This window comes from Lycium ferocissimum, chromosome 1 (assembly GCF_029784015.1).
Source record: "Lycium ferocissimum isolate CSIRO_LF1 chromosome 1, AGI_CSIRO_Lferr_CH_V1, whole genome shotgun sequence".
In the NCBI taxonomy this organism is placed as follows: domain Eukaryota; kingdom Viridiplantae; phylum Streptophyta; class Magnoliopsida; order Solanales; family Solanaceae; genus Lycium; species Lycium ferocissimum.
Genome location: NC_081342.1, coordinates 61,129,395 through 61,141,569, shown reverse-complemented (window position 1 = coordinate 61,141,569; position 12,175 = coordinate 61,129,395). Strand labels below are relative to the sequence as shown.

At 35.4% G+C, this 12,175-nt stretch overlaps 2 protein-coding genes across 2 annotated transcripts; one reads left to right on the top strand and one right to left on the bottom strand.

The window, feature by feature from the left end:
- Window positions 1–1,453: 1,453 nt before the first annotated feature.
- LOC132056676 (hyoscyamine 6-dioxygenase-like) lies at window positions 1,454–7,058 on the top strand. The gene is made up of 4 exons (XM_059448969.1): window positions 1,454–1,755; window positions 2,520–2,800; window positions 4,670–4,988; window positions 6,698–7,058. Exons 1-4 carry the CDS (start codon window positions 1,570–1,572, stop codon window positions 6,938–6,940), a joined length of 1,029 nt encoding a protein of 342 aa, XP_059304952.1. The 5' UTR covers window positions 1,454–1,569; the 3' UTR covers window positions 6,941–7,058.
- Window positions 7,059–11,562: 4,504 nt separating this feature from the next.
- On the bottom strand, window positions 11,563–11,930 carry LOC132030399 (hyoscyamine 6-dioxygenase-like). Its single transcript, XM_059420024.1, has one exon. The coding sequence runs from the start codon at window positions 11,919–11,921 to the stop codon at window positions 11,667–11,669; it is 255 nt and encodes an 84-aa protein (XP_059276007.1). The 5' UTR covers window positions 11,922–11,930; the 3' UTR covers window positions 11,563–11,666.
- Between the last annotated feature and the right edge of the window lie 245 nt (window positions 11,931–12,175).

Below are 12,175 nucleotides of genomic sequence, written 5' to 3'. Positions count from 1 at the left end.
TGTTGTTGCTTGTTGGATTTTATGTTTTTTTCTTAACTTGTACGATTATTGTTTCCTTATGTAATCTTCCAAGAATATATAACATGTCTTGTGCCGTTTAATAGTTATCATGTAATTTAACATTTATTACTTAGTTAATGTGTGACTTTTATTTAACTTATATTTTATTTTTTTATTTACGTTCGCATATATAACACATATTTAATTATTGCATGTGTTAAAATATTTATTTGAGTTATTCACTGAAATTAACTATATGCTTTAAAAATTAAAAAAATCAATAATTTTTTTTTTATTAAAAACACAGCCGAATATGATTTAAATAGAGGCAACGTCTTACAAACTAAACCCTAAACCGTGCGGAAAAAAATTAATGAAACGTAAAACGTGGAGGGATCCACGTTTTACGTAATTTTTTTTTTCGGGCTTCAAGAATCTGACAAATTAAAAAAAAAAGTTGGGGTATAACGTGGGCTGATCCACGTTATACCCCTTTTGGTATGTAAATTTTTGGCCCCCCCCCCCCCCCCTTTTAGTTTATACCGTGTATTTTTATACCCTTTTGGCTCCGGACTCCCAACCAAGACTATCGAGAGGCGAATTATGTGAAGCTATATAGTCTCTGGGAGAAGTCAAAAATTTTAAAATTTCATTTTAAAAGAAAAATACCGTGGGACATCTTTTGGTAAAATAAGCTGCTTTCAATAAGTCAAAATTTAACTGATTAGTCGGTATTTTATAAAAAATAAATTAAATACTCCTAGTTCTAAGGGCAAGGGATTAGAGGCAGTCTCTTAAGTTGCAAGTGTTTGTAATCTGAATTCTGTTGAGGTTCACACCTAGCCAATGTTGGGTTAAATCATGCAGTGATGTAGGTTGTGTTTTTTTCACCCTTGTGAGCCGGGTGTTTTTCACGTAAAAATCTTGCGCTGTTACTATTCTGCTTTCTTTATTCCGGAAACTACTCATAAGAAAACAGATAAAGTAACCTGGTCCATCACATATGTGAAATCTGGTACAACCCAATTCATTCCCTATCGTATTATTAGGTCAAGCAAACTATCAACTAAGTATTGCTTAATTGAAATTAAGGAGAAACAAAATAAATTGAAATGAAAAATCTTAGTTTTGTCTTAAATGAAGGTATAAGACGTCAACAAAAATCATAAAATTTAATGTGAATAAACAAAGGACCCCAGGTGAGTTGGTTAAAACTTCTCAACCTGTACATTTCCTCTTATAATCAATCATATAAGCAGGAATCCCCTCGTGATAATCTACCTTGTTTAATAAAAAATATTTTTACTAGAGGTTGCCCATACCTTTCTCTTGTAGTTGTAGGGACAGGATAAGCAAATTTGATTGATTGAGTGAAAGATTGAATATGTGTATCATGTGTTTCATGTGTTTATCTTATTAAAATGGCCTTTCAAAAACTTGCAAGAAACCTACATTGAGTACTGCTTAAGGAAATATAATCAAAGACTTGAACACTATAAATAGGGCATGTCTTCATCCACTCCAAGTCACAAAAATTTAGGTTGATTACTTTCTTAATTGAGTTGGAAAATGTCGACCCCATTAACGTTGTCATCTCCAAACCATTTGCCTCAAAATTTTGTGGTGCCATTGAAGAAAAGGCCAGAAAAAGAAGTTCCTCTTGGAAAGGACATCCCAATCATTGATATAGGACAACCTGAAGACTTCCTTGTCGAACAAATCAGCAAGGCATGTCGAGATTTCGGACTCTTTCAGGTCTAGTACAATAAAATTACTAATTATTATTTCCTTTATCCCAATTACGTGACACTCTTTCTATTTCTACCAGTCCGAAAAAGAATGACAATCTTTTATATTTAGTAATAATTTAAGTTTAAATTTCTCATTTTACTCTTGTGAGATGATTTATAGTCACACAAATATTTTTTAACTTATTTTGAATCACAAGCTTTAAAAGTCTTTCTTTCATTTTTAAACTCATTGTCCAATCAAACACCTTCACATAAATTAGGATCGAGGGCGTACTACTTCAATTTCATCGTAAAATTGTGATTCTTTCAACAGCTTTTAGGGTGTGTTCAGTATGAAGGAAAATATTATTCCTTTTGCAAAATGTTTTCTAGGAAAATAAGTGTATTTCTTACTTATTTTCTTGTGTTCGGCACAAAAGTAAAAATTTTATCCTAAAAGTTTTGTATATAATCTAAACAAATATTATGGGAGGTGGGCGTGGGGTAGGGGTGTGGGGTGGTTGAGGATGAGGGCTGCGAGGAAGGGGGTGAAAATGAGGTGTGCTTGAGGTGTACATAAGTATAATGTCACATGTGGAACTTATTTTCCCTTACTTTCATGTGGTAAGTTATTTTCCTTATTTTTAAAGAATTTATTCTCCTAAAGAAAGTGTTTTTCAAAAAATTTGACCAACCAAACATGAGAAAATAAAAATAAAATGTTTTCCTCTATAACGAACAGAACCTTAGACTTGCTTTTTTGAAAAATTATGAACTTGGCTTTAACAGGTGGTCAATCATGGAGTTCCGGAGAACCTAATGGCAGAGGCAATGAAAGTCTTGAAAGAGTTTTTTGCTCTCCCTGCTGAGGAGAAGGCAATGTTTTATGACGAAGATGGCAAGCCAAATGTCCTTGTACCAAATTATTCTCAGAAGGCAAAATTGTATACTGATGGGAACAAGACCTCAGAAGGGGAGTTCAACTTTTGGAGGGATAGTTTAGCACATGGTTGTCATCCACTAGATGAAGAACTTGTCAACAGTTGGCCAGACAAGCCAGCAACATATAAGTAAGGATTCTTGAATGGAAATATGTAAAGCAGCGGTTAATAATATAATAGGGCAGAAAGAAAATGGAAGACCAGCAACATATAAGTAAGGATTCTTGAATGGAAATATGTAAGGCAGCGGTTAATAATATAATAGGGCAGAAAGAAAATGGAAGAGGGAGATTGACATGGAATTCACTTCATATTATTTGAAAAATTCACTCTTACATTACAAGGGGATTAATATAGGTGCTAAATGAATAACGTTAGGCATCAAGTTACTAATAGTTTCACCAACATACTACCAACTTGCTCACATTGAAATCATTGAATCTATACATCTGGATTTCTAATAGTCATATGGATAACACCAAACATATGGACCTAGACATTTAAATATTTACGTTTACTATTTTCAACATCTTGTTTCTTCTATCCATTATTTTATTTTCTAGGTGAAGATCTATGCATGGATAATATTTTCACACCTATGTTATGTTTAATTTCTTGAAATAATGTTGCTATACTTTATAACAAGCGTGACTGATAATCCGAAAAATAAAGTAATTTAACCTGCTATAATAAATTATATCAATTAGTATCACATAAATTGGGAGAATAATTTGCAAGTGTATATGCTTTATTTTACGTTGAATAGGACCAAGAAAAATTATTTGAAGTGCAAGTTTAGTGACTCATGAAGCCGATGTTGACGTGAGGCTTGATTCATTAATCATCCCCAAGAGAGGAAGTTTCAAGTACCCGGAGTCAGCAATCCAAGGTAATAGGGAGATTAACAATGATGTCACACATCGTATTGGAGAGGGGTGGATGACATGGAGGATTGCATCCGATATTTTTTTAAGTTAATATTGTGCCACCAAGACTTAAAGGAAGTTCTACAGTGTGGTGGTTAGACCGACTATGGTGTATGGGGTGCTGTGTTAGGTAGTCAAGAACTCTCATATCCAAAAGTTGAAAGTAGCAGAAATAAGGATGCTCAGATAGATGTGTGGGCATACCAGGAGAGATAAGATTAGGGATGAATATATTTGGAAAAAGATGGAGTAGACGTCATGATGGACAGGATGCGGGAAGTGAGGTTGAGACGGTTCGGTCATGTGAAAAGAAGATGTGTAGATGCTCCTATGAGAAGGCTTGAGAGCTTGGCCATGGTGCGCACGAGGAAAGGTAGAGGTAGGCTAAAGAAGTATATGGGAGAGGTGATTGGGCAGGAAATGGCGCAAGTGTAGCTTACCGAGGACATGACCCCTGATTGGAGGGTGTGAAGGGCGAGGCTTAATCTATAAGGCTAGTAGGTAGTCGAGCGTATTTCTTTTCTATACCAGGATTATTAGTATTACTCTTGTATTTTCTTAGTCAAATATTTATACTACTACTTGTTATTTCTTTCACTTAGGTTGTCATTTTATCTTGCTGTTGATTCTGCTTATTGCTACAGCTTCTTTTCACCTCGAGCGTACTTCTTTTCTATACTAGGAGTATTAGTTTTTTCTTGTATTTTCTTAGTTTTAGGTTTCCATTAGTACATGTTGTTTCTTTCGCTTCGTTTATCCTTTTATCTTGCTGATGTTTCTGCTTCTTGTTACATGTTGCTGATGTTTCTGCTTCTTGTTACTTCTTTCTTTTCACCATCCCTTGAGTTGAGGGTCTTTTGAAACAATCTCCCTATCTTCACAAGGAGAGATAAGGCCCGCGTACACTCTACTCTTCCCAGATACCACTTAGGGGATTACATTGAATTTGTAGTTGTTGTTATAGTTGTATATGCTTTATTTGTCCTATTTTTATTTTATTTCTTCCGTTTACCTTAGAAGTTGATTTTAACCTTCTATTTTTTCCCTTTTCTGATCCCTATCATTTTGGCAGAGAGGTGATAGGTGAATATGCAGTGGAAGTAAGGAATTTGGCTAAAAAGGTATTGGACATCATCTGTCGAGGCTTAGGACTTCCATTGGGTTATTTCATAAAAGAATTGATCCAAAATCAGTTGATGTTCAGTAACTACTACCCTCCATGTCCTGAACCAAGTTCCGCATTGGGAGTCGCAGGTCATTATGATTCTAACATCATCACTTTAGTTCAGCAAGATCTGTATGCACTCCAGTTTCTCAACAAAGACGGGCAATGGATCGGCGTTGAGCCCATCTCTAACGCTTTTATCGTGATACTTGGATTGACTTTTAACGTATTGCTCTTCTCTCATTTGCTATCTTTGCTCTTCTTGTTCTTTATGAGTGTGTTTGGTAGAAGAAATCATACATTTTCTGAAAAATATTTTTCGATTTTTTATGTTTGGTTGATAAGTTTTGGAAAATATATATATATATATATATATATATATATATATATATATATATATATTTTTTTTTTTTTTTATATGGTAAAAACAAGTTTCTAGGAAATCGACTTTCCCTAAGGGAAGAAGGGAAAGCAAGTCCATAAGTGACTTTTCAATTTCTTTGTCTCCTCCCCATCCGTCAATGCCCCTAACCCCCCCCTCTTGACAATCCCACCCCACCCCGAACCCCCACTCCCCATCCCACCCTGCCACCCCCGAACCCTCACTCCCAACCGATTCCATCCTCATAGTATTTTGCTAAATTACATGTAGATGCTCTTGGATGATATCCTTTTGCTTACTTATCAAACAATAAATAATAAGCGAGAAACACTCTTATTTTCCAAGAAAACATTTTCTAGTAAAACATTTTTCAGGAAAAAACATTTTCCTTCGTAGCAAACACACCCTATTTTCTTTCATTTTTTCTCTTTGATCTCTTTTTTATGGTGTGTTTAAAAATCATTTCTGTATAACTATGTTAACTTTAATTTATAACACTTGCTTCAACTAACAAGATAGCACTATTAATCATTACGCTCTCTGTCAATTTATGTGACACCCTTTTTTTTTTTTTTAAAATTCAATCTCAAAAAGAATGACAAATTTCTATTTGAAGTACAACAATTAAATTTTAAACTTCCTATTTAACCCTTCAATGACATGATTATATAGTCATATAAATATTTGTAGATTTTTTATACCACAAGTTTTAAAAGTTTTATTTTCCTTCTTAAACTTCATTCCCAGTCAAACACCTTCACACCAATAGGGAGAGAAGGAATACTATATATTTTTCTCAAAATCTTAATTTTTCAGTCACTATCAAATGGGATTTTTCTTCCAGAAATATATCTTCCATTCAGGCGCGTGTTCTAAGCAGTTTACAAAATGTGATGTTACCAGACTCAGACCATTGTATGTGACAATCTAAATTTATTTACAAATTTCAGCCAAAAAAAGAAGTGTGTCAATAGGATGATCATAATCTTGGGAGAGCAACGCGAACGCATATTTAAGCTTTTAATACAGAGTGAAATTTACAAATAGTCATTTTTCAATATATTTTTGTAATTGAATATAACCAACACTAGCCGGTGATGATAATTTGACTCATTGAAAATGTAAGAATCTAAAACTTTAAATGAGATTTCGTGTATAAACAAAATGAATATCTATGAAGTAATTATTTTTATAACTTATACTCCCTAAATAACTTTATTCCTCTATTTTAGGCTTAATACATAAACAAGTCCTCAAACTTTCGGTGTGCACAAGTAGACACTTCAACTTATATATAGTTGAACACGTAAACACAAATGCTAACATAACACATAAATTTCGAAGGTGTCTAGAGAATGATTTTGTAAGTTGGAGTGTTCAATTGACAAAGTGGAGACAAGTTGAGGTCCCTAATTATGCACACCCAAAATTGGAGAGCATATTGCCTGTCACAATTGAGGCCACGTATGAGGGCCTGTTATGTATTATGCCTCTTTTTTTTTTTTTTTTTTTTTAAATTTTCTAAGTTTGAATTTGTTTTGGACTATAAACAGGTTATTACCAACAATGTGATGGAAGGAGCAGTCCATAGGGTTGTGACAAATCAAACCCATGATCGATTATCCATTGTTACCTTCTTTACTCCTGCCAATTCAACCACTATTGTACCAGCAAAGCAACTTTTAAGCGAAAAGCAACCACCATTATATAGACCTTACACATATCTTGAATATCTTGGCAATTATCTAGGTGATGATTCTGACTATGATGCAGCTTTGAAACCCTATAAAATATGATCTGTCTTAGTGTTGTTTAAGAAGTTGTGTTCTTTCAAATAAATAGAGTGAACATCTATGCGTTGGGCAGGTTGGTATGTATTTCAAATAAATTGAGTGAACCTTGGGTATTGTTTGGTATTCAAAGATCTTATCTATCATTTAACCGCTTTAAAACATTGTAATCAGAAATTATATATTAATATGCGGATTTCCTTTATTATTATTAAAATGTTCCCTCCGCTCAATTTATGTAATGCACTTTGATTGGACACGAAATTTAAGAAATAAGAAAAAAGTTTGAAACTTGTGACATAAAATAAATCAAAGATATTTGTGTGACTGTAAATCATCTCATAAAAATAATAGATACTTTAAAGTTAAATTATTTCTATATAATATTGAAAGATATCTTCTTCTTTTTTTCTTGGATCGGACACACTAAAAAGAAAAGTGCATGAGTTAGCGGGAGTACTTTGTTACACCTCGTAGTCTTGTACGTGAAATCTATTAGGCATTAGTTGTTTAAGTGTAGACGTGGAGCATTTCCTAGGATATGGGAGATTGTATGCACCTATCTCATGGTTACAAGGGTTTAAGTTCATATCATGAGCTATGGGAGACTCTAGGACCAAGCAAATCAAAGAAAATAAGTTTGTTGAAAAATTGAAAGAAAAAAAAAAAAGTTGTTTAATCAAGGATAGAATTTTGGGTCAAATTTGGAGGGGTATATCTTCATGCATATTAGGAGTTTTAAGGTATTTCAAAATCCTAAAATGAAGTTCGTCGAGTCTAGTTTCCGACGCAACAACCCGCTCATCGATAGGACATCGGAGTAGAAAATTATGGACGTTACAATTTAGGTCGACAGTAGCAAACAACATGCCTTTGCAAAGTCGCCGACTTTGAGCCACTATAAAAAAGGTTAAAAACCCCATTTTCCATCAAAAACTTCTAAAAATTTCCAGAAAATTCAGCAAGCAAGACTCTCTTATATCACATAAAAGGTGAGTATTTTGAGTCAATTTCAAGTTACGGCGTATTAATCAAGGTCCTGACAACGTGTAGTCTCGTTTATAATTTCATTCGTGTTGGAGTAGGCTTGGAAACAAAGTAAATATTGAAGATCTTGCTACTCTAGTAAAGATAAGGTATGAATTATTGAATCTCTCTTTATTAACATTGATTTAGGAATATTTACGAGAATAAAATTTATAGTTTGTTGTGTTGATGTTGTTGGCTTATGGGTTGAGGTTTGAAGAGAGTTTGGATGAAAATATACATATTTATCTTGTAGAATATTGAGGATGTTGTTGTTGGTATTGTTTTGGTATTTGGAGGAAGTCGATGATATAGGGGAGATGCTACCCAAATTTTCGTAACCCAAATTAGTCTTCCATAATTAGTGCTTATAAGTTGATGGAAATATGATGATGGTATGATTAAAGATATATTTTTCAATATATAGGCTCGGGTGAAGGGCAAGCATCGGTGTAAGGAATTCTTTAAGTGGTGGCTTGACGGATAAGGTATGTAAGGTGTTCGTTTCCCTCTTTCTTTGGCACGAATCCAACTAGAATATAAACGTTGGCGTTCCATAACAAATCCACTCCATTCCCATGTTTTGTATTTCAAATCTTAATGTCTTGTTATTTTATTGATTCTTAAAATATTATTTTACTTATCATCATCGATTACTTCTTTGACCGGATACGAATTCCATAAGCTATTCGGAGGCTACCGACCTTATGTCACTACGAAAGGCCAAGGTCGGATCATTGACTTCTCATACATGGTATATACATATAAATAAATGTATTTCACTATTTTACTACACCGTGCCACGCTATAGTCGGCCGGGCATGGCGCGTAAATGCGCACACCACTGCAGTGGGCATGTTATGATATTGCTCCGGACGCGAGAGGTTCCGGACGCGGGCTAATGATGATAACACCGAGCCTTAATGGCCGGGCATGATTTTACATATATAACGAGCCTTACTACGGGCATGGATACTATTCGTTACGTACATATATATATATATATATATATATATATATATAAGCATACCAATGTTTTTATCATGCATTGTATTTTGTGCTACTTCCATATGTTCAGTTTTCTTTTGCCCTTATTAATGTTACATTATATCTTAATTATGTTGCTACTCTCCTGCCTTACATACTCAGTACTTTTATCCGTACTGACGTCCCGTTGCACGGACGTCGCATTTAAATCTTGCGAGGCTCGATGAGTTATCGAGGAGCAACCGCAGTAGGATTTTCCAGCTTCAGCGGTGTTAGCAAGTGCCACTACTCCGGGCTTGCTATCTTTTGATACTTTTCTGTTAGTATAATATGTGTTCATATATATACTCTTGGAGGCTCATGGACATAGTGGGATATGTAAATATTATGTATGGCCTTGTCGGCCTTGTTTTGGGTTCCCGATATATTTTTCCGATAGCCTTGCGGCTTATGATATACGTAATGTTGTGGCGACCTTGTCGGTCCGTATATGTACATATGTGTTGAATTATCGGAGATTTCTATGTTGGCCCTTTTCTGCGTGCAGGTGTTCTCTGAGTTATGGTATGTATGTTGGGCCTTTTCTGCGTGCATGTGTTCTCTGAGTTATGGTATGTGATGTTCTAAGTATCTATTAAGTCAGGTGGTTTTCGATCTGGAGTTCGAAGAAACAGATTAAACAAAATCTACAGATCTGGAGTTCGAAGAAACAGATGAAACCGACTCTATTATCTTGACGAGTGAGGAAAAAAATAGACTCTACTTCCCTTGTAGATTCTCTATTATTATCAAACTATCCGGCAAGAGATTTAACCATCAATTTCTGAGAGGAAAACTCATAGATCTATGGAAACCAAAAGAGAATCTTACATTAATCGACCTTGGAAGTGACTACTTCATAGTCAAATTTGAATTGGATGAAAGCTAGCCTTAAATCAGCTTCCTCGCATTAGCAAAAGGTAGAGGGAAACCAAAGTGAGCAGGTCCAGTTAAAAACTTTTGATGGTGCAACAGGTAAAGTCCTCAAATCTCAAACTTTTCATTACCATAATTGGAAAAGCAATTGCCGTAGCCATGAAAATAGAGGCGCCAAGGATGTTTCCAAGTCAAACCGTAAGGACTCTCAAGTCTCTGGGTCGGGGTCGTTGGGCCAGGAAATGGGCCATAATAAATTAAATGATTTGGGTCGGGAAAAGGAAAATAAGGTAGCCCATAAAAATAAAGGCAAAAACCAGGCCAACAATTACTACAAGCCCAAAATTAACTCCCCTTCGGAGGTCCAGAATTTCATCACTTCAGCCAGAACTCTAAGTTCTAAGCCCAACTCCATACCAAATTTATTGACATTGTCAAGGCCCAATTGGATCTTAAGTCAACGGATGCCCACCAACTTTCTACTATCAGTTCTGATATCCCATAGAGGATAATCAGAACTTAAAAAATAATCCTCGTGCGCAACACCCTCAATGATATTCTCCCTCTACAAACCAAATGACACTTAGTAACCCGTTGCATTATCTGAGTTTCGAGGGTAATCATATCACTGAGGGTGATATAATGGCTTCATCATTTCTAACATAACAAATCTAATTAATGCTACAGAGAAGGATGAGGCGAGTGTGTTTAAAAGTGGTTCCGAGCTCAGTCTCAACACAAACATTTATCTCTCTTCTGAAACCAGTACGCAAACCTCTTCTCTTGACCAAAACCATGGCCAGCAGCTCAAAAGAAAACCAACTACCACCACTTTAGACCTTTATCATGGCTTCTCTACCCCTAGACCATGTGCCGGCATCCTGGCTAGATATGGGCCTTCAAAGTCAAGCTCTAACCCTAGATTTGGTAGTAGAGAATTAATCGATCAATGTAATAGTGCAAAATCCGGTTTATCTTGCCCATGTAGTCATGGAGGGCCTAAACCAGGGGATGCTTAGCTATGGTCACCATCTATGGATGTCGACATTGTCGGAAGCTCTAAGCCAAAACCTGGACCAAGGCCTCACCCCCATATGTTATCGACCCCCGAGAGGGCCATTCATACAAATATTATTGAGAAAATGTATGTTTTCTCTATACCAAACACACTCGGAATGAACAAGAAGAGCAAAGGTAAGAAATGAGAGAAGAGCAATACGTTAAAAGTCAATCCTATGTATTACGACAAAAGTGTTAGAGATAGGCTCAACACCGATCCACTGCTCATCTTCGTTGAGAAATTGGAGCGCATAATAATTTTGCTAAAGAAAAGTGATAAGAAAAGGGTCACAGTGACTCCTGACTCCCAATGTGGAACTTGATTGGGGATATGCATGGAGGGTAGTAGTTACTAAAAATCATCTGATTTTGGATCAATTCTTTTCTGAAATAATCCAATGGAAGTCCTAAGCCTTGACAGATGATGTCCAATACCCTCTTAGCTAAATTCCTCACTTCCACTGCATATTTACCTATCACCACTCTTCTAAAAAGATAAGGAGAAAAGCGGTTAAATTCAACTTCTAAGGTAAACGAAAGAAATAAAATAGGAAAAGGACAAATAAAGCATAGAGACAACAACAACAAACTCAATATAATCCCACAAGTGGAGTCTGAAGAGGGTAGAGTTTACTTTATGAAGTTAGGGAGGCTGTTTCCAAAGACCCTTGGCACAAGGGAAGGTGAACAAAAAGCAGTAATAACAACAAGATAAAAGGATAATATATTTCCAACAAAAGAATCCTTACTTATATATTGCTGGCTTGTCTGGCCAACTGTTGACAAGTTCTTCATCTAGTGGATGACAACCATGTGCTAAAGAGTCCTTCCAAAAGTTGTACTCCCTTTCTGAGCTCTTGTTGCCTTCAGCATACAACTTTGCCTTCTGAGAAAGATTCGGTACAAGGTCATATGGCTTGCCATCATCATCATAAACCATTGTCTTTTCCTCAGCAGCCAGCTCAAAAATTTCTTTCAACACTTTCATTGCCTCTGCCATTAGGTTCTCTGGAACTCAATGATTTACCACCTGATAAAGTCATGTTCATATTTTTTTGAAAAAGGTCTAAAAGTTGTAGAAAGAATTTTTAGATGTAAAGTTATGAATAATTCTTTTTCAATTGATAATATAAATAATCCATTCAATGTCTCTTTAGCGTTGTTGATCATAAGTAAGCTTGTATCATTCTTAATTTGGCGATGAGACAGCCGTTTATGGGAATTGTACCATAATTCTATAAACAATATAGGAAT

What these genes read in the sequence shown, in the direction of transcription:
- LOC132056676 (XM_059448969.1), top strand. Translation starts at nt 1,570, where the DNA reads ATGTCGACCCCATTAACGTTGTCATCTCCAAACCATTTGCCTCAAAAT. An exon ending in GAGATTTCGGACTCTTTCAG is followed by an intron (nt 1,756 to 2,519) that starts GTCTAGTACAAT and finishes TGGCTTTAACAG; the next exon opens with GTGGTCAATCATGGAGTTCC. An exon ending in TACTTGGATTGACTTTTAAC is followed by an intron (nt 4,989 to 6,697) that starts GTATTGCTCTTC and finishes GACTATAAACAG; the next exon opens with GTTATTACCAACAATGTGAT.
- LOC132030399 (XM_059420024.1), bottom strand. Translation starts at nt 11,921, where the DNA reads ATGGCAGAGGCAATGAAAGTGTTGAAAGAAATTTTTGAGCTGGCTGCT.